The sequence below is a fragment of the Macaca fascicularis genome, chromosome 16, assembly GCF_037993035.2.
Source record: "Macaca fascicularis isolate 582-1 chromosome 16, T2T-MFA8v1.1".
NCBI lineage: Eukaryota > Metazoa > Chordata > Mammalia > Primates > Cercopithecidae > Macaca > Macaca fascicularis.
This window is the reverse complement of record NC_088390.1, coordinates 10,044,090-10,071,355: the sequence shown is the minus strand read 5'-3', so window position 1 is coordinate 10,071,355 and position 27,266 is coordinate 10,044,090. Positions and strand designations below refer to the sequence as shown.

At 48.4% G+C, this 27,266-nt stretch overlaps 1 protein-coding gene across 17 annotated transcripts in view; it reads left to right on the top strand.

Moving 5' to 3' along the window:
• The window catches only part of GAS7 (growth arrest specific 7), a 288,726-nt gene that overhangs the window by 210,421 nt on the left and 51,039 nt on the right, over positions 1-27,266 (top strand). For 7 of the 17 annotated variants that reach the window (XM_005582889.3, XM_015437640.3, XM_065532778.1 and 4 more), the window contains 2 exons: positions 6,627-6,707; positions 19,085-19,170. In XM_005582889.3, coding sequence (XP_005582946.1) covers positions 6,627-6,707; positions 19,085-19,170 — 167 coding nt within the window. The remainder of the gene's footprint in view (positions 1-6,626; positions 6,708-19,084; positions 19,171-27,266) is intronic. The other 10 variants (XM_074018592.1, XM_074018593.1, XM_074018590.1 and 7 more) reach the window with 2 other exon arrangements.

Genomic DNA, 27,266 nt, shown 5'->3' with positions numbered 1-27,266 from the left:
CTGGGTAGGAAGGGACAAGGGCTGAGAAACGGAGTGGCAGGGCTGCCGTATGTCTAGAAAAACCCAGCCATAGCCCAGGCAGACCCTCCTTGTGAGGACTACAGGGCAAGGAGATAAGCCATGGGTAGGGAGACCACCAAACCAGGGCAAGGAAGAAAGAAAAGGTGGTGGGAGGGAGGAGGAGATACGGCAAGTAGCACAGAAAGGTGAGTATAAAGAGAGGCAAAGAGTAAAAGACTGCAGGAATCTCAGATCAAAAGTCAAGACCCCAAAGCCCATTTCCTTCTGCTCTGGTATCTGTGGTTATTTTACCTGATAACCACAGGGGGCAGCAGAGAGTCAGCACAAGCCAAGAAAAGTGGGTGAGCCCCAGCAGGAGGCCACTGGGGGCCAGAGGCTTGCAGATGGACCCGTGGCCAATCACCATAACCAGTGACTTAGGTCCAGGGGCTCCTTGTGGCTTTGCCACTGGAGCCCAATATTCCTCATGCAGGCAGGATACAGCCTTGACAAGGGGAAATGAAGCCCGGAAGTGACTATTTAAAATTAATAACTTCTGCCTAGCTCGCTGTTTTTAAATGTTATTATTACTGTTTTACAGAAGGAGCCTCTCTGCTCTGAAACTCAGATTTACATACTCTTCAACCTTTCAACTAGACTGTAACTTTACAAGTTATTCGTTCACTCACTCATTCATTCATTTATTCATTTATAGAGATGGGGTCTTGCTGTGTTGTCCAGACTGGACTTGAACTCCTGGATCCTCTTACATCAGCCTCCCAAGTAGCTGGGACTACAGGCGTGTGCCACTGTGCCCAGCTGTCTGTATAGGTTTTATTCTATGTGGGGTAGACATTGTCATTTGCTGATGAGAAGATGAACATATTTGTCACTTAGCATTGATGCTAAAATAGTACCTCCCTTAGACTGGTTTCTTCCATGGCCAGTTCATTTGTATATGTTTGGCTTTCTGGGTCTCAGCGGAAGAGATCTGAATGGAGTTCTAGTTATCACTAGGAAAAAATGTGTTTTGTGTGAATTGGGTGGGGTGGGAAGAGGCTCCCCAGAGTACATCTCACTTCTTCCACTCTGACCGCACTGTTCCTCCTAGAGCCTTGGGGGCCTGTGTGGCCATGGCTCTGTTAGTAGAGTCCGGGCAGTCATCCGGGGTGACCTAAGACCACAGGGTTGGACGTCCAGAGAATGCAAAAGGGCCTCAATCCAGCGTCTTTTGAGGCCTGGAGCTGTCGCTTCAGTCTTACCGTGACTTGGTCAAGGAGGCTGGTATGTTGTAAGCAGATTAGGGAGTCCTGTGTTGGAAAAGACCTGGACACGACTTTCTCCCTGTGGGTGGCATGGTCATCTGGGGTGACTTGTCCTGCTGCTGGTGATGTCACCCAGCCAGAGCCCCAGTGGCTCTCTCCAGATGTCTGCGTGGCCTGGCCTGGCTCGGCTCAGCTCCATCCCTGCCGCAGGCTCACAGTGTCTTTGGGTTTTAGATTGGTCAGAGCTCACCAAGACAAGGAAATGGACTGGACTGAATCCTTCAGGCAGCTGCATCGTCCCTGATGGGGCCTATTTGGAGGTTAGAGTGGAGGGATAGGATACTTACGGAGATTCCAGCTTTTGGAAGGTCTGGGAGTGACCAGGCCAGTGAGGGCAGGGAAAGGGGCCTCCCATTGGGTCCCCACATGGACAGCAGCATTCAGACTGCAGGCCAGCATCCACCTAGGGTTTCAGAGCCTCCTCCTGCAGCTCCCAGAGCTACTGGCTGCCGTCCTGGCTGCCGTCCTGGCTGCCGCTGCTGCTGGTAGTTCCCTTCACAGGAGGGCTCAAGGATGTGGGGCGGGGAGAGGAACAAGGACCAGCAGCTTCTCTGCTAAATAGTCCAGATCTTAGTTTGGGTCCACAGTGGTTGGTGGTGGCTCGCAGGTAGTAGGCAAACAGTGATGGGTGAATGGGTGCAAGGATGGAAAGAGTCGTCAGTGCATGAATTGTGAACCTCTGCTCCAACCAGAAGATAAAAGGCAGTGTCTGTGCGTCAGCTGGTGGGACTTCCTTTTAAAATAAGGTCAATGGTGTCAGCCACCGAAGGGGTGGTGGCAGCGGCACAAAGGGAAAGTTTTGGGGGACCTTTTTCCTGCTGTGTATTCCTGGAGAGCTGAAGAGCACATCAGGTCGGAATCTCTCTTGTGCTGTCACAACGTCCATCCTTCTGTTGGCCCATCTGTCCTTGCATCCTTCAGACCAGGTGCCATATTTGAGAGGGCGAACCGGCCATGGCTTCAGCCCTCAAGGAGATAAGGTGTTAAGGTTAGGATCTGAGCTGTCTGAGGGATGGACAAAGTGCTGATTGCCTACAAAAAAGCTGGATGGAATGCGTGTGTTGGGGGACTTAGGTCAGGTTCAAAAAGACTTGAGGTGGATTTATTTGCAGGAGTTTCAGTAGGGTGTGTGCTCCTAGGAGCAACCCCTGGGGAAGGAAGGAAGCAGCATTGCAATGCGGCCACCAAGGAGGCCTCAGCCCCTCCATGGGGAGCTCTGAGCTAGGAGGGGCTTTCAGAATTGTTTGATCTGAAACAAGGGGATTGGTGGGCCTTTGATCCCCTCTCACCCCAGTCATAAGATGTGCACCCTGCACCCCTACCCTAGGCATAGCCTTGGGCGTGGCAGCTCTCTTTGGCTAAGGGCAGTGCCTTGAGAGGGACTCAGCTATGAGCCCCTGCAGCCGGAGAGATTTGGGTGGTGCACTACAGCACCCACTCTAGAGAATCTGGGGAAGAACTCTTTGCAGGGAAGAAGAGCAATCCTGGTAGGCTGCATGGTGGAGGAGACATTTTGGTTGAGACTTGATGAGTGAACAAGGTTGTGATATCCAGGGATGGGGAGCAGGAGGCAGTGAGCGTGAGTGAACAATACAGGAAAGGCGTATTCAGAGATCAGCGAGGCAAGGTAACTGGGCCTGAAGTGAAGCCAGTGGGATGTCAGTCTGGATGCAGTTGGGGTTGGGACCCTGGAGCACTTTGCCAGGAGAGCAGTGGACTTCGGAATTGATTCTGTATGCCGTGTTGGAAAGGAGCCAGCCAGGGATTTTCGCTGTTGAGTGACCTCTGGTGAAAGCTGGGCTCTAGGGTGACTGGTCCACTAGCTGTGAGTGGATGGATTTCAAGAGGCAGGCAGACTCGCTGTGGAGTGACATGGAGAGGAGGAGAGGAACATGATGGAGGGGCATCTCCAGACCCTGGGAACCAATTAGATATGAGGGATGGGACATAGGGTGGAGCTGGTGATGGTGAGTGAGCCCTGTCCCTGGGTGTCCAGGGGCTGCCAGGGAACCCAGGGAACCCAGGAGGAGAGGGTGGAGAGGGGAACCCAGTCTTGACTCTGTGGATGTGAAGGCAATGGTGCGGCCTCTAGGCAGGCCTGATGCAATGGGCAGGAGAGAAGAGAAGCCTCCCTAGGAAGGAGCCTGAGGCTGGATGGTGCCTCTGCCTCCTGAGGATGCCCGCCTCTCCTGGGGATGCCTGCCTCTCCTGGGGATGCCTGCCTCTCCTGGGGATGCCCGCCTCTCCTGGGGATGCCTGCCTGTCCTGGGGATGCCTGCCTCTCCTGGGGATGCCCACTTCGCTGCTTTTGCTCATCTAAGCTCCACCGGGCTTATCTCTGTTTTATTTAATGCTGGGATAGCACATACCATGTGCCCAATGTGAGCCTAAGTGCTTTGCACAGGTGAACCCAATTAATGCTCTTTCCCACCCTGCTTAGGTACCATTTTCATCCCCATTTGATAGTTGAGGAAAACAAAATACAGAGTTCAGGTGATTCCAGAGGTCACTCAGCTTATGAATGGCTGATGACGTGGGCCCTAAGCGGGCAGTGGTCTTTGAAGTAAGTTCTCGAAGGCTTCCTGCTCTTGCCAGCCAGTGCGTCCCTGGGGGAAGCTCCTAAGCCCTCTGGCAGCCTCTGTCCCTGTCACTCCTCATAAAAGACCCTACTACTCTCTTGTTTATGTTCACACCTTCTCTGCTTTCCAGATCACCCTCAGTTCTGTTTTCTCTCCCTTGAGACAAGAAGGGACCATATTACCCCCTGTTACGCCTGCCCCTGGAGCCCAGGTTCACGAAACCCAAACCATGAGCCTTAAGACCACCCATCACAGCTAGAGAGCGGGAATATTGGGGCCTAAGAGACCAAGTAGCTGAACCTCTTTGTTTTGGATGAAGCATCAGAGGACCAGAGGGATGGTGTGATCTGCCTAGGGCTGCACGGTCGTGTAGGAGCGAAGTTGAGTCAAGAACCCAGTTTGGTTTTTATTGTTGGAAACAATTGAATTTTCAGTAATAGGATTTTTAACTCATGTTATAGCCTCATGTCAGACTAACTTTAAAAATGACTTAGCGCTAGAGGAATGTATGTGGGCCTTTGGTATTAATACAGTATCTCCTTTGGGTGGATACCTTATTGAAATCATTTTACATAGGAGGAAACTGAGGCATGGAGAGTAAGTAGCTTGGCCAAGGATAGTGGTGGTGAGAGGCAGAACTGGATTCAAACCCAGGCAATCTGGCTCTAGAATCACCGCACTAAACAGAGCCTAACCACTTTGTTATACTGATTTTGGAAAGATTTTTAAATTTATTTTTATTTTTACTTTATTTATTTATTATGGGGATGGAGTCTGTCTCTGTCGCCCAGGCTGGAGTGCGGTGGTGCAGTCTCAGCTCCCTGCAACCTCTACCTCCTGGGACCAAGCGATTCTCGTGCCCCAGCCTCCTGAGTAGCTGGGATTATAGGCACGTGCATCACGCCCAGCTAATTTTTGTATTTTTAGTAGGGATGAGGTTTCACCGTGTTGGCCAGGCTGGTCTCGAACTCCTGACCTCAAGTGGTCTGCCCGCCTTGGCCTTCCAAAGTGCTGAGATTACAGGCATGAGCTGCTGCAGCCAGTCTATTTTTATTTTTTGAGACAGGATCATGCTCTGTCACCCAGGCTGGAGTGTAATGGTACAATCATGGCTTATTGCAGCCTCGACTTCCCGGGCTCCAGTAATCCTCCCAGCTCAGCCTCCCAAGTAGCTGGGACCACAGGCACATGCTACCACACCTGGCTGATTTGTGTATTTTTGGTAGAGATAGGGTTTCACCATGTTGCCCAGGCTGGTCTCAAACTCCTGAGCTGAAGCAATTCACCCACCTCAGCCTCCCAAAGTATTGAGATTATGGGCGTGAGCCACTGCGCCTGGACAGATTTTGGAAAGATATTCACAAAAATTGATACGTGAAAAGAATCTACAGTTTGGTTTTGTCTTATTTTAAAGAGGAACATATGCTTAGAAAACCAGTCAACATACGGATACCAAAATGTTGATGGTGATGACCTCTGAATGGTGGGATGATGGGTGATATTTATTTTTGTGTGTTTTCTTGCATTATCAAATGTATATAGTGAGAAAGTATTATTTTTAATCACTAGATAACTTCATAAGAAGCCCTTTGCACGGCAGTGAAATGGGTAAAGTGGGGTTTGGGGGACAATACTGTAGTTGCAGTATTAGTTCTCTCTCTTTTTCTTTCTCTCTTTCTCTCTCCCTCCTCCTCCTCCTCCTCCTCCTCCTCCTCCTCCTCCTTCCTCTTCCTCTTCCTTCCTCTTCCTTCCTCCTCCTCCTCCTTCCTCCTCCTTCCTCTCTCTCTCTCTCTCTCTCTCTCTCTCTCTCTCTCTCTCTCTCTCTCTCTCATCTCACTCTGTCTCCCAGGCTGGAGTGCAGTGGCACAATCTCAGCTCACTGCAACCTCTGTCTCCCAGGTTCAAAGATTCTCCTGCCTCAGCCTCCCAAGTAGCTGGGACTACAGGCACGCACCACCACGCCTGGCTAATTTTTGTATTTTTAATGGAGACAGGATTTCACCATGTTGGCCAGGCTGATCTCGAACTCCTGACCTCAAGTGATCTGCCCACCTAAGGCCTCCCACAGTGCTGGGATTACAGCTGGGAGCCTCCGTGCCCCGCCAGTTTTCTTTCTGATCAGAGCCTGTAGCAGGGCATTGGAAGAGGGAGAGGTAACCAGGCAAATTCAGCAGTTACAGCTCAAATGAGACGTAGAACTGCGAAATCAGGAAGAAACTTGGAAGTCACCCCAGGTGGCAGAGGGCCCCTGTCTCTTTACAGACTCTTAAGCCAGTGTTCTTTTGTCTGTGCTTTGGAGTTTCAGGTAACAGTGGACATTCAGGGAGAAATTCCTAGTTGGCAACTTCAGGGCTCCAGGAGAAGAGTCTAGAGCCTCGAGACAAAGTGAGGGTGAATGAAGAGGCAGGTTGGGGCAGAGGATGTTTCAGAGGATCTTGACCTCTCAACAGGAAGTCCAGCTCCTTCTGGCCCCAGCCTCATCGAGAAGGAACCCCAGCAAAAAGCAGCTCTGGTCATGGGATGGTGGTGGGCGGCAAGGAGCAGGAAGGGAGATGGATGGATATGGGAGGAGAAAGCAGGGTCCTGTCTGGCCAGAGTTGGGGAGGAGGGCGATTGACTATCTCTATTTTCTCCAGCTCTGACCATCTCCTTCTGCTCTGTGAAACTCCGGTTCTGCCCTGTGGCATTCTCAAAGTGATTTTCTTTGTTCTTCTTTCACCAGAGACCACCTGGGAACGTCCCAGCAGTTCTCCTGGGATTCCAGCCAGCCCTGGCTCTCACAGGAGCCCTCTGCCTCCAGCAGGTAATGTCCAATATCTGCTTTGGGGCAAGTGGGAGGGCCCTGACACCACCTTCAGTGGAGAGGCTGAGATTATGGGTCCTGGGTCTTAAACCTGGCTGATGTAGCAAACCCAGGGAGGGGTCGGGCCTGGTGGGGGGTCCATAAGGCCTGCTGCCAAGCAGGTTGGAGTCTCCCTGGCAGTGCCAGCAGCAGCTCTGGTGGCCTCCTGCACACTCCTCATCAGGCGCTTAGCAGGAGGAGATGGCTGGGGAAGGTGAGGTATCAAAGTTCTTTCCTGTCTATCAGGGGCAGGAAGACCTGAAGTGTGGACAGAACTGCTCTATGTGCCTCTTGTGGACATCACAGAGTACAAGCTAAAAGGAGGCAGACGTTTACAAGGCAGCTTTCAAAAAAACACCTGAAACAGTGTGAGGGAGACCTTGTGAGGGTGTGAGTTCCCCATCTGCAAAGGTAATCAAGCACAGGCAGTCGAGATGGACATTCTTTTTTGTTTGTTTGTTTTTATTTTGAGACAGAGTCTCATTCTGTCACCCAGGCTGGAGTGCAGTGGTGCAGTCTCGGCTCACTGCAACCTCTCCCTCCCGCGTTCAAGCGATTCTTGTTTCTCAGCCTCCCGAGTAGCTGGGATTACAGGTGCGCACCGTCACGCCCGGCTAATTTGTGTATTTTTAGTAGAGACGGGGTTTCGCCATGTTGACCAGGCTTGGTCTTGAGCTCCTGGCCTCAAGTGATCCACCCGTTTTGGCCTCTCAAAGTGCTGGGATTAAAGGTGTGAGCCACCGCGCCAAGCCAAAATGGACATTCCTATAATAGGTGGAAGGTTTGTCCAGGGGGCTCTTGGGAGACACCTAGGTCTGAGATTCTGGAAGGCAGGTTATGGGACCCATCAGCAGGGAGAACAATATCTGTTTTCATGTGGCTTTTGAAAATGTCACCTCCTCCAAGAAGCCTTCCCTGACCACTCAATTTAGAGCCCTCACCCAGTCACTTTAGATCACAGCCGCCTGCTGTTTTAACATCCCCAGCATCCTGTTCCTCGTTGATCTTCACTCTCCCGTGCTAGACTGTAAGCTCCCTGAGGGCAGGGACTTGTCTGTTTCTTTTGTGGTATCTTCAGTCCCCAGAGCCTGGCTTCCACGTTGAGCTAATTTGCCTGTGTCTCCACCATCCTATGGTGTGTGAAGCACACTTGTTGGTTTTCAACTTCAGGAGTCAATCTGGCAGCAGAGCATGAAAATCAAGGTTGTGGTTGGGGCTGGGAATTTAATCTTTAATGCCTTGAGCGTGACAGTCTCAGCTTCTGTGGAAGGGAGGTGAGGGCCTGCGTAAAGTTCTCAGAAGAAAAAGTAATCCCTGGTCTGAATAGTTTACCTGAAGCAGCACAGGGAACCACAGGAAGGACCAGAGGTAATCACAGGACTCTGGAATACTGGATCGGAAGAGGGAGGCGGGACGCAATGCGAGTGGCCAGATCCTCACCTTTCAGAGCAGGGAGTCTTTGGATATTGTCTGCCATTGAGACCTGAAGACGTGAAAGAGCACATTCAAAGCGTATTGCTTAGGCATATGACAGCTGCCAGCAGAAGAGCTCAAAACTGGAAATGATGGGAAAATATTACCTCTAGAAAATCAGCCGAGGTGTGGGAGAGGTGATATGAACATGGGTGTTTTCTATCAAAAATTATTTTAGGCTTTCAAAAGCATTTTCTTTATATTTACATTATTACTTAAATTTTTAAAATAAGAAAGGAACCCCCTTGTGGGGGAGGGACATGGGGCAGTCATAGCTGCCCCATGTCCCTCCCATGTCTCCTAGGGAGACAGTGAGTGCTGCCGTCTCAGACCAAGTCCCCAGAAATGAGCCTGCTCGTGCTGTAGCTACCGTGTGGCAGCAGGCAGTTCTGAGCCCACTGTCTTCTCTTTCACTGTGTTTTTTTTTTCTGAGACAGAGTCTCGCTCTGTCGCCCAGGCTGGAGTACAGTGGCGCGATCTCAGCTCACTGCAAGCTCCGCCTCTCGGGTTCGAGCCATTCTCCTGCCTCAGCCTCCTGAGTAGCTGGGACTACAGGCGCCCGCCACCGCGCCCGGCTAATTTTTTTTTGTATTTTTAGTAAAGACGAGGTTTCACCGTGTTAGCCAGGATGGTCTCGATCTCCTGACCTCGTGATCCGCCCGCCTCGGCCTCCCAAAGTGCTGAGATTACAGGCGTGAGCCACCGCGCCCGGCCTCTTTCACTGTTGTTCTTGTGTGTGTGTGTGTGTTTTTAACAATCAAAATGCCAGTGAATGATGCAAGGTGCGTCCTCTTTCCTGGCTGGCTCCAGGCCAGCCAGACACCAAAAAGGAAACCCAGCTGTCTTTTCCAGCCAGAGTGGTCCGGGAAGGAGGACGGGACAGGGAGGCCGGCAGAGGGAGGCTTGGACGTGTAGAGATGGCGGGTGTGACTCACAGCCTGCCCCGTTGGTGGGTTGGTCGAGATTTGCCTTTAGAGTGATGGGATCACTTCTCCAAAGCCCGCTCTCCTGGCACCCCTCCACAGGGAGCATCTTGTCCTCTCTGCTGCTGATGGGGGCTGTCCTGCAGAAGGGGGGCTCACAGGAGGTGCCTCCAGTCCGTGGCTTAGAGGCCTGGGTTTAACAGGCTCCCTTCTTTACCCTACAAGCGTATCAAGAGCCTCTCTCCATCCAGCACTGCACTGTGTGCTGGGTCCCTAAAGGGGGCTGAGAAAGGTGGGGAGATGGATGGAGAAGGTCAGATATAGAGACGAGAATGGGTAGCATGGCCAAGGCTAGACCGAGTGTGTCGACAACGTCCCCCCTCTGCCCCACCCCCAGGGTGCTGAGGTAGTATCTCCTAAGGTGGAATCCTTGGGATCCCAGATCTATCCGTGCTCCATGAAGGAGGATAAAGACGGACAGGCACATGAGCATTCTGAAGACTGCAGGAAGGCCTGAAATGAAGAAACCTATTTAACTCAAGTGCTTTTAGTGCTTTGTTTGTTTGCAACATACCACATATGTCTTAAGCCTTCCTCCCTCTATTGGGTGATTTTGCCTACCAGGGGACGTTCGGCAATGTCTGGAGATATTTTTGACTGTCAGCACTGCGGGGAGGTGCTACAGGCGTTTAGTGGGTAGAGGCCAGGGATGCTGCTGAACATCCCACGATGCACAGCAAAGTCTTCACTGCAACGTATCACCCAGCCCTAAATGTTTACTAGTGCCGAGGTGGAGAAGCTCTGTTGTAGAGTGACCCAGAGCATCAGTTCAGCGCTGCTCAAGGGTTCCCGGACCACGGCCCATTGAAGCAAGCAGCAGTAGCTCCCTACATCAAAGAATCCTGTGTCATTGATTCTAAGACATATGTTTTCCCCTGACATATTAATATCTTGGAAGTCAGATGGATCTTACAATCAATAGTATATACTAGTTTATTAGAGACATGGTCTTGCTCTGTTACTCAGGCTGGAATACAGTATCATGGTCATAGCTCACTGCAGCCTCCTCCTCCAGGGCTCAAGCAGTCCTCCTGTTTCAGCCTCCCAAGTAGCTGGAACTACAGGCATGTGCCACCACACCCAAGCTAATTTTCTTATTTTAGTATTTTTTTTATAGAGACAGTGTTTTGCCATATTGCTCAGACTGGTTTTGAACTCCTGGGCTCAAGTGATCTCCCAAAATTACCCAGATTACAGACATGAGACACTGCTAGTCTCAATCACTGGCATCCTAGATTTGTGAAATTACAATTTGTTAAACTGGGGCCTTGAGCATGTTTCTCCTTGCCAGGACTCATTTGCCCCATTCATAAACTTGAGGGCCTGCAGGGAGATCACATGAGGCCCCGCCCATCCATGCATGCTTTTGGATTCTTTTGTTTGTTTGAGGTAGGGTCTTGCTCTGTTGCCCAGGCTGGAGTGCAGTGGTGTGATCTTGGCTCACTGCAGCCTTGACCTCCTGGGCTCAAGTGATCATCCTACCTCAGCTTCCCGATTAGCTGGGACTATAGGCATGTGCCACCTTGCCCAGCTAATTTTTAAAGGATTTTTCATAGAGACAAGGTCTCACTATATTGCCCAGGCTGGTTTCAAACTCCCAGACTCAAGTGATACTCCAGCCTCAGCCTCCGAAAGTGCTGGGGTTACAGGCATGAGCCACCATACCCAGCTGGCTTTACTTTTGTGTTGTAGTTTTGTAAACTTCTAGAGAGAGTTTGAAGTGCCACCCACAGACAGAGCTGGTTCATTCTTATTCGTGCAGGTTTGTTGGATGCTGCTAAGCACAGGCAGCCAGGTTGCCAGCTGGGAAGAAAGTTCTAGAAACATGCCCAGAGTCCTCCCCCAAAGCCCCCCTCCCCAACCTCTGTACAAACTAGACTCCAGTCTTTGAATGTTGGGTGCTACTTAGGATCAGCCCTGGGCTGGGGACTTTGCCTGCATTCCATCCTTTAATATCACCAGAGTTATGGGAGCTGTGTTTATTCAGTAGCTTTGCTAGAGGTGTTTAATGCCAGGCTCTCTGGGTGAGACCCGCCTGAGTAAGAAGTAAAGTTTAAACCAAAACAGAACACCTAAGACGCCATTCAGTAACTGCTGCAAATATTAAAAATCCTCTTTGGGTTGGGCTTAACGTGCAGTGTGGAAATACTGATTTGTAGAGAGGAACAGTAACAGGCAAAGGGAAAGAAAATGAGTGAAAAGGGAGATGCTGGGAGTGTTCATATATGAGTCACTGGGTAGAATGAAGACGGTACAGGGCAGTGTTGTCCAGTAGAACCCTCTGTGACAGTATAAGCATTCTTTCTCTACGCCTTCCAATATGGTAGCCACTAGCCACGTGTGGCTATTGAGTACTTGAAATGTGATTGGTATGCGCAAGGAGCTGAATTTTTCATGTACTTTAATAACTTTTTAAAATTTGGGGAACAGTTTTTAAAGCTATAAAGCTATAAAGACAGTAAGTTCCCTTGCCTTCTTGACTTAGTTCCCCCGGTTGACATCTTACATAACCACAGTACATCTGTCAAAACCGTGAAATTGACATCGTGCGTTACAAGTAACTGAATGTTAGACTTTATTAAGATGTCATGAGTTCTCCCATTCATATCCTTTTTCTGTTCTCGGATCCAGTCCTGGAAATCATATTGCATTTAGATTTTATTTAAATTTGATTTGTTTACATTCAAATAGGCACCTGTGGCTTTTGTGTCAACAGTGCACGTGTGGAAAGTGAATTCCTTTCTGAGCGTCTGGGCCTGGGATGGGCATTGAACTTACATGTTTTTCTTAAGGATAAAAGAAATCTATTATTTACTGAGGTTGTCCTGGCGGGCGGTTGCGGGAGTGTTTCAGGAAACATGGGTTCAGGATCTGGCTTTGCTCAGCCTTGCGGCGTCAGCCCACTGAGAGATCATCCTTAGGCCTCCAGTAGCCTCAGGGAACCCAGATTAAAGGGGAGAGAACAAGTGCCTTTGCCGAGGCTGAAGGGCAAGGAGGACCTTCTTTTGAGCCTGAGGAGCCGGCCAGGGGTATGGTTAGGGAGACAGCTGTGCTTCCTCTGAGCAGGGGCTCTCTGGGGAGGGGGCTCTGGAACCGAGAGCCTCACCCTCGCCCACACCTTCTTCTCCAGATCGGGAAGCCTGGACCAGCTCTCCTCTCCCCTGCAGGAGCAAAGGAAGACCCTCGCTTCTTGCAGAATTAGCCAGTCTCAGGTTCAAAGCAGCTTCCCCAGCGCTCTGACTCAGACCTCACCACCGACTCCAGGAAAGGCCGCAACGCCCTCTGTTGGAAGAAGTGCATGTTCCCCTAGAACCAGTGTCCTTGCTGGCTGAGGTTCCTGGGACATTACAAAGGCCTGTTTAACTTCTGATGTCCTGGAAAGCAGCCATAGAACTGTTCACAACCGTGTGGGACAATCTTTTATCAGTTCTGTCTTTGGGAACGCAGTTGACATTTTAGACAACCAGGAGAGACAGGACCAGGTGGCCAGAGAGAAATTTCTAGGACAGAAATGTATTTATATAAAACTTCTCCCCTAAATGGACAGGGGCAGACAGTGGATCCTCCTGAGAAGGTGAGCGTGGTGACCAAGGAAACTGCGAGGCCTTCCAGGGCGTGGTGGGAGGAAGGAGGCTGTAATTGTGCCCTGTGTCATCAGACTCGATGAGCACAGAACTGCCCCACTTCAAACCTTGCATTCTATGGCCATGGCTATGTGTCCCAAAGTGGATTTCACGGTAGCCCTGCTGTATTTCCCTAAATGGGTTCTGCGTCTGTGTGCGTGGAGGCATGTTGCATGCTGTTGCCTTGTTTGAGATTTCAAGCACATGTCAGCATATTCTGAAAGGCCTACTGTAAATAAACTCAATCGGAATAATGGGGTGTTTGTCCTAAATTCTTTGGACTGTAACACTGACCCATTACCATCACCGCATAACACTTACAATACACATCCTGGCAGAATTGCTGTCCTGTTTAACACACCTGGGGAAATATTAGGCTTCACCATGTTTAATATGTGATAGATGGGGAAAGAGGACGGGTGGAAGGAAGGAAAAGGGAGGGGGTGAGAAAGAAGGAGGAAAGGAGGACTGGTGGAAGGAGGGGAGGAAGGAAAAAGGGAAGGAGGAGGGGAAGGGAGGGAGGGAAGAAGAGAGGGGAAGAGAAAAAGAGGGAAGCGAGGATTTCAACAATCAGAGCTTCAGCACTCCCAGGTTCCTTAACTTTGTTTTTTTTGTTTGTTTTGGAGACAGAGTTTCACACTTGTTGCCCAGGCTGGAGTGCAATGCCACCATCTCGGCTCACTGCAACCTCCGCCTCCCAGATTCAAGCAATTCTCCTGCCTCAGCCTCCCAAGTAGCTGGGATTACAGGCATGCGCCACCACCCCTGGCTAATTTTTGTATTTTAGTAGAGATGGGGTTTCACCATGTTGGTCAGGCTGGTCTCGAACTCCTAACCTCAAGTGAGCCGCCCTCCTCAGCCTCCCAAAGTGCTGGGATTACAGGTGTGAGCCACCGCGCCCGGCCACCAGGTTCCTTACCTTGATGAATGAAATTACTATATTTATTCCAGAGACAGGAGAAATTAGGCCAGACCTACAGGAGGTTTAATAAGAGAGTGTTCATGGCTGATTTTCTTACGTTCTTTCGGGTTCCTGGGGGAACAGGAACCTGGAGAGTAGGGCTCTGACTTTTTCCATCAGGGATCGATACTGACATACGGAAGCCGAGCTGCGGGCGGGGGTGAGCCCTGGGTGGCGAAGCTGCTGGCGCTTCTTTGTTGCTTGGTCTTTCTTGATAACATTTCATATTCTCCTTTCTTCTCTGTGTTTGTTTACTTCTCCCTATCCAGACCTCCCTCTCTTCTTTTCTACCCAAATATCTGTCCCCTCCTCTCATTAGACACCTCCTAAGCCCTCTCAAGTTGCTTAACTGCCCATAAGGCACATGAAGTGTGTGGGTGCCTGTGTGTACTATTTGTAGTTGAAGCTGCTAAGGTTACTAACTAGATAGAGCTTTTAGTTCCCTTTTTAAAAATCCTAAAAACAGCTGAATGTGACATTTGCCTTTTTTTTTTTTCCTTGTATCTCCAGACTGAATTATGTTCCCTTTATGAGCGATCCTTGACCAGTTTCATTTTTCCTCCCCGAGAGGCTAGGGGCCCCAGAAGCACCCACTTCTGGCCTCATTTGTTCTGCGGCTGACCCTGGGTGAGCCGGGAGCCCCGAGGACAGGGAATGGCAATGAGGAATGCCGTGGGTGAAGGTTGCCGGGATCTTGTGGGTTGTAACTGTCTAGATCTCCACTGAGACGTGTTCTGAATGTGCCCGGGAGAGTGGTACGCAGCCAGACAGGGTGTCGGAGGAGAGCTGCTGCGTGGGGAGAAAGGGTCGAATGGAAAATTATGTTTTCTTTCCTAGTAATTGTTTTGACATGAGCAGTAATTAGCTATCAGCTGACAGACCAGAACCGAAGTGAGAACAAGGGATTGGATTAGGGGCGAAACGTCTCCCCTTTATACAGTTCCTGGTGGCTGCAAGTGTGGGGAAACCCTGGGGCAGAGGAGAGGCAGGACTGAGCATGCATTTGGAGGGTCTAGGGAGGTAGGGAGTCTGGGTCTCCTCAGGAGCTGGGACAACCTTGGTTCATGGGGACTCAGCGTTATCAAAGATATTTATTACCTACTCAGGTAAAAACTTGTGCATTTCATTTTCGACAGCAGATTAAACATGGTTCCCTTGTGTATTGTTTGATTTTAAGATCAAGGTCATGTTGGCTTTGTAAAATAGACCTAGAAGACTGCCACACATTTCTATGCCTGGGTATTTCTTTCTTGAGTGTGTGAATGAATTTGCCCATCAAACCATCTGGGTCCAGTGCGTTTTGGGAGGAGGCCATTTTTCAAAGGTTTTACTTCTTTTTGGCATCTCTTGAAACCCTTTTGATGATTTGAATCTCATGGGAGGTTTGGTGTTGAAGATATAGAATTCTAAGTCATAGGTTCTTGCATTTAAAAAGTTTCTACTGTAAGTACAGCACAGTGGCTCACGCCTGTAATCCCAGCACTTTGGGAGGCTGAGGCTGGCGGATCACTTGAGGTCAGGAGTTCGAGACCAGCCTGGTCAACACAATGAAACCCCGTCTCCACTAAAAATACAAACATTAGCTGGGCATGGTGGCAGGCGTCTGTAATCCCAGCTACTCGGGAGGCTGAGGCAGGAGAATCACTTGAACCTGGGAGGCGGAGGTCACAGTAAGCCGAGATCACGCCATTACACTCCAGCCTGGGCAATGAAGCAAGACTCTGTCTCAAAAAAAAAAGACAAAGTTTCTACTATATTTGTTGTGTCATTGTTTTCTTTCTAATCCCTAATTCTGAGCGTTTGTATTCTCTTTCCCTCTCAAATTACCCTGGCTTATCTGCTGTTTTTATTGTTGTGATACACACACACTGAACCAGTCATGGTTTGCTAATGGTCTCCTGTTTCCTGACTCAGTAATTTCTGTTGCCAGTTTTCTATTCCTTTCTCCTGTTTTCTTTTGGTGTATTTTATTGGCCTTTAAACTTTTTCCCTAAAATCTTAAGTTGAATGTTTAGTCCATTTATTTTTGTTGCTTTGGGTTTGGTAATGAAAAAATGAAGGCTGTGGATTTTCCTCTCAAGTATAATTCAGACTTTATCCCATTTGTTTTGATATATTCTTCTTTATTATTTTCTAAATATTGTGTAATTACAGTTTTAAATTCCTTTTTGATCTGGCATTATTTAAGAGGGCAGCTTCTTACATTTCCAAGTGTTTAGGAGTTGGGGGGGATGGGGATCTTGTATATTTATTCTTTCATTATTATTATCTACTTTTATTGCTTTCCTGGTCAAAGAATGTGGCCTGTGTTTTTTCTGCCTTTTGCCATTTATTGACAGTTTATTTGTGGCTTAAATATGACCACGTTTTTAAATGTTCCAGGGCTTCCTGGCAGAAGATGTTGCCTTTGTTTGTAGGATATGATGTTTACTACATCTATTTCAATCAGCCCTTTAAATTAAATTATTTGGGTCTTCTTTATCCTCCTTGCTTCTGTCTGTTAATCAGTCCTAAACTGAAAGCACTGTTCTGAGGTTGTCTTTAGGTCTTTTGGCATCTGTGTTTTATCCATTTCAGTTCTATGCTATTTGATAAAATTTCTCGGCTCTCATGCCCTCATTGTGGGGTGTATTTATCATCAGGCTCATGTCCTTCCTGGCATAGCTTGATGCCAGTTGGAGTGGATTCTCCTTCACCCCTTCAGCATTCTCCCTATTGCTGTTGGAATCCTGGCCTCTCCTCTTAAGCTGCCTTCATAGCGGGTGGATGGTGTCTGCACTTGGCCAGCTGCTCCAGGGGCATGGGTGTGGCCCAGGCTTGTAGCTGGCCCTGCAGGGTGGATTTCTTGTTTCTTGTTGCTTCCCCAAGCTTCCACTGCACTAGGGGCCTGCTGTGGGTCAGCTTTCTATTTCCTTGGGATGTGTGCAACCACCTTATTCTGGAGTGGAGGGCAAACACTGTAGCTCAGGGAGAAGCCCGGCTGCCCACAGGCACTCGGCTGCAGGTGGCCCCGCTTGGCCCCTGGAGTTTTCACTGCAGGTGCTGGAGAATGGGGCACCTCCTGAGCAGGAGACGGGTTCTCCGTGGAACAGGCTTCGTCATCCCATTGCCCGGCGCTTGCCTTCAGCCCTTGTCGCTCCAGATGAGTAGGTGTTGGTGGTAACTTTCAGCCATATTCTCCTGTGCTTCCTGCCACGCTATAGAGTTTTCTCTAGAAGAGTCGTGAGTTGGACATCAGTGTATAGATCTTCCTCCAGTCTGACCCGCATTGTATATACGTGTTGGCAATTACTTGAAGCCTGGGTCACGGGGATGGTGCATTGTTCTGGTCTCTAGAGGTCAGGCAGGCTTGTGGTTCCTGGGGACTCAATTCAGGAATGAAAGCAATGACCTTCCCCTTCTGCATGCCTCTGCTCCCCCACTTTCTTGAGACAGGGTGTCACACTCTGAAGTGTGGGCTGGAGCGTAGTGGCACAATCACAGTTCACTGCAGCTTCCACCTCCCAGGCTCGAGCTATTCTCCTACCTCAGCCTCCCAAGTTACTAGAACTATAGACACGAGCCACCACACCCAGCTAATTAAAAAAATAATTATTATTTTGTAGAGATGGGGTCTCACTGTGTTGTCCAGGCTAATCTTAAACTCCTGGGCTCAAGCAATCCTCCCTCTGCCCCCCAAAGTGCTGGGATGACAGGCGTGAGCCACTGCCCCTGGCCATCCCTCCCTTTTAAATTTTTTTTTATATTTTTTCTATTGTTAAAAATAGAGATGGGGTCTCACTATGTTGCCCAGGCTGGTTTGGAACTCCTGGACTCAAGCAGTCCTCCCGCCTCCACCTTACAAAGTACTGGGATTACAGGCGTGAGCTACCGCACCCTGCCTTTCATCCTTCCCTTTTTAAAACGAAGTGCTTTATGACTACTTATAACTTTTGCAATTATCCTTTGTTGGATTCTCACATCAACACAGTAGGTCAGGAGACTAGGTAGAATTATCCCCATTTTACAGGTACAGAAGCTGAGGGTCACAGAGGAGAAGCTGCTCATCTAAGCTTATGTAGTTATATTCCTACGAAAGCGGTACCACCTGGGAATTGAGATCACGTGGGTCCCAGTGTGACTTCGTGATGTCAGGAGCGTGCGTGCGGCGGCATTGGGGCTTGAAACCATCCATGCTGGGTGTGTCTTTGGCACAGGAATCGGCAGATACTACATATCAGGGCGTCCCCATCCCTTGGAGTGCAAGTGTTGGGAGCATAAGTGAGTGTCCCCCAAGAGACATAAAGTTACAAGGGTAGAATTTTAGAATCTCAGATAATGTTTTTGTTTTGTTTGTTTGTTTGTTTTGAGATGGAGTTTTGCTCTTGTTGCCCAGGCTGGAGTACAATGGCGCCATCTCAGCTCGCTGCAACCTCCGCCTCCTGGGCTCAAGCGATTCTCCTGCCTCAGCCTCCTGAGTAGCTGGGATTACAGGCGTGTGCCACCACTCCTAGCTAATTTTTTTGTGCTTTCAGTAGAGACGGGGTTTCCCAATGTTGGTCAGGTTGGTCTCAAACTCCTGACCTCAGGTGATCTGCCCACCTCGGCCTCCCAAAGCTCTGGGATTTCAGGCATGAGCCACCGTGCCAGGCTGGTCTCGAACTCCTGACCTCAGATGATCCACCTGCCGTGGCCTCACAAACTTCTGGGATTACAGACATGAGCCCCTGTTCCAAGCCAGGTTATGTATTTTTAATTCTAGAAGAACGGTGACTCAAGAATGAAGTGCATATGACCACCTGACTATTAATTGACAGAGCCTAATTTCACGGTGGCCAATCAATCCAGTCCTCTTTCCAGTACACTCACATTCCGCTGCTCTGAGTTTGAGGGTGGAGAAGTTATTAAGAAAGGTGAGGGAAATTGTCGGAAGGTGGTGGAGATACCCCCGCCCCGACTTTACGGAGGGAGATTGGACCCGTGATTGGCATTTGTAACTACAACTGATGTGGTATTTGTAGCAATGGCAGCTGGACCATAGTGACCTCCCCTCCTGTTAGGCACATTCCTTTTGCTCTTGGGTTAAAGAAGAAACTCAGGCCCCTAAGAATTCGGTAACTTGGGTGCTGAGGATTGGAGAGATAGGCCCATTTCCAGCTCTGCAGATACAGATAAGATGAGATCCTAAGGGATAGCCTTCTCCACACAAGACCTCTCAGAGCCAGGGAAGGAGGTGGGAAAAGGGGCTGCAGTGGACAAAAGGCGGGGGTGCCCGTCTGTGGCCCACACAGCATCTGAGCCGTGTCTCTGTCCCTGCAGTGAATGGATACCACGCGTCAGGGACCCCAGCGCACCCTCCAGAGACTGCCCACATGAGTGTCCGAAAATCCACCGGTGATTCCCAGGTAAGGGGTCCTGTTAAGGGAGGTATAGAACTCGCCACTTCTGCAGACCCAGGAAGGCTTCATTACAGACAAGTTCATCATGGGAGTCCAGGTGGCTGCAGCCCAGTTCTGCCCCCAAGTAGAAAGTGGTTGCTGTATCTGGGTGGTTTCAGTGTTCCCTGATGGGGAGAGGGTTGGGTGATTGTGTTTTATTGGTTTTCTAGAAGTCGAGGGTGGTTTGGAGGAGGGGCTGACGGGGATGGGGTTGAAACCATTAGGACAGAGAGTTCCATTCTCTGGTCTGGATTCCTGCTACCTGAAGCCTGTGTTTCTCATCACTTTAAGAGTATGGATGTGCCAGACAATTTTCATTTTCTCTACCCTACCCTTCCCACGGCCAGATTACCCAGAATGGAATTTAGTAAAATTTGATCATCTCATTTGGTCAACTAGCATAGAGACACCTATGAGATGGAAGGAAATGGGAGTATGTTGTACAATTTCCAAACTGTTTTCTCAGTCTCCGTCCTACTTGATGCTTATGCAAACACGTGAGTTAGGCGTCAGTAACAGCTCAAGGTATGCATGAGGTCACCGAGGCTCCAACCGGTTTTGTGACCTGTGCAGGCTCACAGGATTACTCAGTGGTTAGACTGGACCTTGATGTCAATGCTTATGGCTTTTCTAGTTGCATTAAGCTCTGCCTAAAAAACTGAGAACTAGCCTTATTTAGTCTCCCCATAAATTATCAGGAAGATGTTCTCAATGAAGCTTCCAAACTCCAGTAACCTTTTCCAGGAATTAAAATGCCAGAACCCTGGGGGTGATCATGAAAATGATGACAATAATGGTCATTGATGATGATCATGATGATAATACTGATGATGTTGATGATGACAGTAGCTGCTTGTGCAGTGGATTCTATGTACCAGTCACTGGAAGAAGGAAATCTATACTTAACATAAGGAAAAATGACTGGAAGAAAAATAAACCGGAATATTGATGATGATTCTGTCTGCATCTGAGACCATGAGACATTTGGCAACATCTGGAGACCCATTGGCTGTTAGTCTAATCAGCTGAAATGTGACACTCAGCTTTAACATGGACAAGAGTGTTAATCTGGGGGAACATTATTAAGTCGTTCTCTTAGGAGGCTGAGTGTTGGGCTTCGATTCAGCTCAGTGAACTCTGGAAAAGAATTTGGACCTCAGTGTAGGTCAGGACTTCTTATGTTTTTATGGACTTAGAGTGAGCTGGGCCTCTTGTTAAAATGCAGATTCTAATCCAGGAGATCTAGGGTAGGGTGGGGGCTGAGCCAGCCCCGAGGTGATGCTGATACTGTAGGTCTGAGCACCACTCCTGAGCAGGGGACTAGCAGTCAGTAGCACACAGCTGGCCTGTCAGTCCCCTTCTCTCCTCTGCTCACATCGCCCATCATGAATCAACCCTGGCTTTGTATGTTTCCTGCTGAGCCCCCAGCTTGCCTTCTCAACACAGATTCTGTTAACTTGTTTGAAGTGAAACTTACTTGTCTCCTGATTTGAGACTCTTTCGGAAGACGTCAGCCTGAATTCGGATGTGGTTCAGCAACAATGACAGAAAATCTGATGCTACCCTCGGCATCATCGGGAAGAATATGAGAAAGAGCTCCCCACCCTCAAAATCATTCTTTCTTCCCTAACAAAACATAATCCCTTCTGAAATACTATGAAGTTGTTACTCATCCATTTTAAAGAATGGGCAATGGTATAACTGGCATCTCAGAAGCTGATTTAACAGTGTGCATTATAAGCCATCGACACGGGGATTCCTCATCTAGTGTCTGTTCTTGGGGTATCTTGAGGGGTTCTGATTTATGTGCAAGGCTGTTCACTCCAGCATTATTTACAGCACCGTAACACTGGACCCAGCCTAACTGTCCCGCAACAGGGGATGGGTAAAAGGAATTATGGCGCTGGAAGTTAGCCAGTGATATCACACAACCATTAGCAAGCATGCTTCTGAAGAAAATGCAATAATTTGGGAAAGTACTCACAACATAATACAGAGTAAAAAAAGTAGGACACACATTGCATGTATAGTCAGTCTTATTTGGCAGAAGGAAATCTATACTTAGGAAGAAGGACTAGAAGAAAAATAAACTGGAAAATGTGTGGTGGCTCTGCATCTGAGATCGTGGCTATCAGGAGACATTTGTCAATGTCTGGAGACATTTGGATTGTCACACCTGGGGAGCGGGTGCTACTGGCAACTAGTGGGCAGACACCAGTGATGATGCTCAGTATCTCGCAATGCACGCACGACAACAAAGAATCGCTCAACTTGGAAACATGAATCGTGCTGAAGTTGAGAAACTTTGGTCTGCGATCGTGGGCCATTTTATCTTCTTTACACTTCTCGCTATGTTTCAAATTTCCTAAAATGAACACATTTTCCTTTTATAGAAGATAGATACAATTTTTTATTTAAAAAAAAAAAAAAAAAGCTACAAAGTAGGTACCAGTACGGGGAATTCAGGAGAGGCGAGCTCTAGAGACTCAGGCCCGGATAGCTAGTGGCTGCCTAAAGACAGGCAGATTGAGTCAGACTCTTTTTGGACGGTAATCTTGGTTGCTGAGGTATCTTCCAGGTAACAAAAATAAATCATGCAGTACATGGAGAGGGCGAATGTGCATTGTTCACCAGTCCCAGGATTGGGAGGTAGAATGTCATTCTTTTAGGCTGTGAAAAGGTAACGATTGGATATAAAAGCTACTACTTTTTAAAATAATAATAAAAATAAAAAGTAGGAAACAGGGTCTCCCTGTGTTGCCTGTGCTGGAATGCACTGGCTGTTCACAGAGGCAATCATAGCTCACTGTGGCCTCAGCTTGGAACTGCTGGGCTCAGACAATCCTCCCGCCTCAGCCTCCGGAGTGGCTGGGACTGCAGGCGCAGGCCACCGTGCCCAGCTAGCTGCTACTTTTTGTCCTGGTTTGTGAACCTGCAGACTGGTTATCCAAAAAGGTGCCAAGAGTTAAACATAGAAAAACGTTGAGAAGGTTCAGTGTTTACAGAGAGCACTTGGCAACAAAGGGTGCTCAGGTATAGACCCCACTCCAACCTGCAGACGAGTAGATTCACCATCCCTGCTCTCAGTTACCACCCATGATAACTACACTTAAACATCAGTAAATGAATAAAGGAGCAAAGGAACACTTGGGATGCGGTGTGTGGGGTGGGTAAAGTGGCATGTTCAGGGTTACCATGATGAAAGCTAGACTGGAAAGCCCCAGATCTCAAAACCCCGTTTGTGATCTCTTTCCGCCCCCTTCTTAGCTGCCCCTCCTTGAGCAAGCTGATCAGGAAGATTAGAATGTTTGGGGAGGTGGAGGCCGGGCACGGTGGCTTAAGCCTGTAATCCCAGCACTTTGGGGGACCGAGACGGGCGGATCACGAGGTCAGGAGATCGAGACCATCCTGGCTAACACGGTGAAACCCCGTCTCTACTGAAACAACAACAACAACAAAATAGACAGGCGAGGTGGCGGGCGCCTGTAGTCCCAGCTACTTGCGAGGCTGAGGCAGGAGAATGGCATAAACCCGGGAGGCGGAGCTTGCAGTGAGCTGAGATCCGGCCACTGCACTCCAGCCTGGGCGACAGAGCGAGACTCCGTCTCAAAACAAAACAAAACAAAAACAAAAAAGAATGTTTGGAGAGTGAGGGGTGGGGACAGGGACTTTCCATGGATACCAGTAGCGTGTCCCCACCGTGCTGTGTCATGGGGAGGACTGATAGCGGGTGCCTCACAGTTCCTGAGGGTGCCTGCCCCGCTCCTTCACTCAGCCCTGGGAGACCTGGATGGATGGGCACAGGTGGTGGTGATCTGGTGCCACCCAGTGGAGGGTTTCAATTCTGCAGCCCTGGGGCAGTCTGCCCAGGTACTGGATAAATGCAGCCCACCTGATTGGGGGGCAGAGGCAAAGGATCAAAGGCCAATTGTCTTATTTATTTATTTTAAGTTCTGGGATACATGTGCAGAACGTGCAGGTTTGTTACGTAGGTATACATGCGCCATGGTGGTTTGCTGCACCTGTCACCCTGTCATCTAGGTTTTAAGCCCCGCACGCAGTAGGTATTTGTCCTAATGCTCTCCCTCCCCTTACCCTCCATGCCCCAATAGGCCCCAGTGTGTGATGTTCCCCCACCAGTATCCGTGTGTTCTCATTGTTCAGCTCCCACTTATAAGTGAGAACATGCAGTGTTTGGTTTTCTGTTCCTGTGTTTGCTGAGATTGTTGGCCTCCAGCTTCATCCATGTCCCTGCAAAGGACATGAGCTCATTCTTTTTTATGGCTGCATAGTATTCCATCGTGCATATGTGCCACATTTTCTTTATCCAATCCATCATTGATGGGCATTTGGGTTGGTCCCAAGTCTTTGCTATTGTAAACAGCGTAGCAATAAACATGTGTGCATGTGTCTTCATGGTAGATGGTTTATATTCCTTTGGGTATACTCAGTAATAGGATTGCTGGGTCAAATGGTATTTCCGGTTCTACAGCAAAGGCTAATAGGCTTACTGCCTTTGCAGAATCACGTCTTAGCCGGTCCCTTCTCTTCCTGCCCACCAGTGCCTGGGCCTTTTTGTGGTCCACGTTTCAGTTGTTCTGGCTTCTCACGAACTTCCCAGAAAGACGCTTAGACACAGGAGAGAGGAGAGAGAATGGGACGAAGGGCTTGGAAACTTAAGGGATCCTTTGGAGCATGGAGTTCAAAGTGGAGAAAGAAGTGAGATGTTTAATCTCTGCCACCTCCTACCTACCTCAATAATTCAGTAACACATGTTCTTATTGAGCAGTTTCGGTCTTTGTCAGGCACTGAGACATAGGTGATATCTATATCCCCGCCTTGATGGAGTTTTATGGCTGGTGTGGGAAAAAGAGCAGATAAATAATGGTGCAATTTCAGCAGTGATAAGGGCTGGAGGAAGTGGATGCTGTGAGAACCTAGCCTGGTGCAGGCAATGTCAGGAATGGACACCTTAAGAAAATATACCTATTCTAAGACTGGAATGATGAGCAAGGGTTTCACTTGGCAAAGAGGTGGAGAAAGAATGGCTTTTCCAGGAGAGGGAATAGCATCATGGATGCCTGGAGGCAGGAAGGAGGAACCGTGTTCTCAAAGAACTCACGGAGACCCAGTACAGCTGTGGCTTACTAAATTAGCAGGCGCAGGGAGGGTGGGAAGTGAGGCTGGGGTAGTCTGCACAGGCCTACCACGAGGAGCTCAGGGGCTATCCTAACTGCACTGGGAAGCCTTTGCGGGGTTTTGTATGAGATCCCATCTGCTGAAGGGATGGGATCCAGATTATTGGCAGGGGGAGGAAATGGGCTGAGAAGACATTTGGAGTGGGGGGCTTGCCGAATCACTAGTGAATGACCCACTCCAGTTTACCGAGCACTTCCTGTGTAGTATCACCCCCTGCCAGGCCTCAGGGTGACGCAGAGATGCCCAGGTGGGGTGTCGTGACCCCTGGGCAGGCCTTTACAAAATAAATGGAGGAGAAGAGTTTTCTGGAATCATAGGCAAAGGAAATTTAAAACAAATACTCTTATTATAGGCATTTGCAAGCCTTTACAAAAGTAGAGGGAATATATAATAAAGTACCACAAATCTATTAATTAAGCCCAACGATTACCTGCCTTTGGCCAATCTCGTTTTATTTGTGCTCCCATCCCCTCCCCCAATCCCCTTGCCCTCCACCCCCTAGATTATTTTAAGGCACATTTCTGCCTTACTGTTTCAAATGCAAATATTTGAGAATGTATCTTCCAGGAAGAAGACATAATGATAATACTATTATCATATTTAAGAAAACATTAGTTCAATAATATCACCTAATATATACACTCCAGATTCCTCAATTGTCTCAAAAAATGCTTTTTTTTTTTTTTTTTTTTTTTTAAAGAAAAAAGAGAGGGGGTGGGTCTTGTTCTGTCCCTCAGGCTGCAGTACAGTGACACCATTATAACTCGCGAATCCTAGAACTCCTGGGCTCAAGCAATCCTCCCACCTCAACCTCTCAAAGCACTAGGATTACAGGCGTGTGCCACCTTACAGCCATGCATCACCACACCTGGTCCCCAAATCCCTTTTTTAGCTGCTTTTCTCCCCAGTCCAGGATCCATTCAAGTTCACACACAGATATGTTGGTTGCTGTGTCTCTTCAGTTTCTCTCTCTCTCTCCCCCCCTAAATCTGCTTTATTGAGCTATAATTCACCTACCCATACAATTCACCCATTTACAAGGTACAATTCAGTGTTTTTTTACTGTATTTACAAAGTTGTACAGCCATTATCAGATCAATTTTAGAACATTTCATCACCCCAAACAGAATCCTCTGAAGACTTAGGCAGCCCCTAATCTTTCTGTCTCTATGGAATTGCCTCTTCTGGACATTTCCTATAATGGTATCATACTGTCTGTGGTCTTTTGTGTCTGGCCTCTGTCACCTGGAACTCCAAGGTGCATTCACGTCGTGGCATGGATCAGCACTCCATTCTTTTTTATGGCTGAAGAATATTCTGTCATATGGATAGAATGTTTCATCCAAGTCGTCGCCTCAGTCTGTCGCCTCTACACTCGATCCCTTACACCTTTTTTTCTTTTGTTTTTCATCACCTTGACAATTTATGTTTGAGGAGTCCAGCTCAGGTGTCTTGTAGAAGAACCTGCATTCTTGATCTGACTGGTCTCTTATGTTTAGGTTCAGGTTCTGCAGTCTGGGCAAGAATGCTGGACAGGGCATGTGGGGTTCTTAAGGCATTTGGAGGCACAGCCACCCAGGTTAGCACCCTGCTCATGAGGCTCAGTTTGCACTCTCGGTTAAGGTGCTGGCTGCCAGATTTCTCCTTCGCAGGGGTACATTTTTCCCTTTCTAATTTGTCAGTCATCTGTGAGGTGCCAGTTAAGACCCTGTGAATATCCTGTGCCCTGACAATCGTTCCATCCGCTGCTTTCAGCGTCCATGAGGATTGCGGTCTGAATCCTCTTTGACACTGGGGTTTGCAAATGGTGGTCATCAATTTCTTGTACATTTTTTTATTGGCGTTCTTCTGAAATAAATGTTCTCTCCCCTCCCCCTTGGAGTGAGTTAGTGAGTTGCAGTCATTCATTCATATTTGTGCTCAAATCGTCCCACATTTGGCCTGTGGGAGCCCTTTTAAGTTGTTTAGTTCTTTTGTTATCTCTCCATTATTCTTTGAATACTTTCTTACATCTTTGTACACTAAGATATTCCAAAAACCTTGCCTTTGGAATTAGTACCAAGGAGCTTCCGATAATATTTGGAAACCAATTTCTAGCCAGTAGGTGTTGTCACTGTGATGAGATATCATTCCTTCTGGGCCCTTTCAGTGGAGCATTATGAGAGTGTGTATGTCACGTGTGTGTGTGTGTGTGTGTATACATATATATATAATGCATGTGATACGTATATGAAGTTGGAGCAGTAGGCACAGGTTATCAGCAGCACAGGCAGAGCCTAAGATTGCCTGTGACCTACCTTGGCCCACAGTGGTTGAAGTAAAACACTGCTAATAGAGCAGAGACCAGGGAAGGTGCTGTCACCTACACGTGGAACACCCACCCTCGATGCCATTACTTGTATTCCTATCCTAGCCAAGTTATAGGGACGAGGTGCGACCTCTTCATCGAACCTTACTCTACAGAGACTTATACACAGTGGTCCCAAAATATATGTTTGTGGTTGATGGAAATCTTTTTTGCCCTCCTGCAAAGACACATGGGAAACAAGATATTGTCTCAGGTCTCAAAGTGGAGAGATGGTGGAAGATAGAGGAAAGAGTTATGCAGGCTTGGATTCTAATTTTCACTCCTCTATTTAGTAGCCTTGTGACCCTGGACAGTTTTACTTCTGCAAACCCCAATTTCATGATCTGTAAAATGGAGTTGATGCCATTTAACTCGCTGGGGTTGTAAGGATGAAATGAGATTAAATATGTCAGATGGCTAACCTGGAGCCTGCCGTAATAAGCAAGCACTCAGTAGGCAGTAGCTCTTGCATTGCTTCTCCCCTCTTAGCCCCCTTACCACCAACATCGTCAGCATC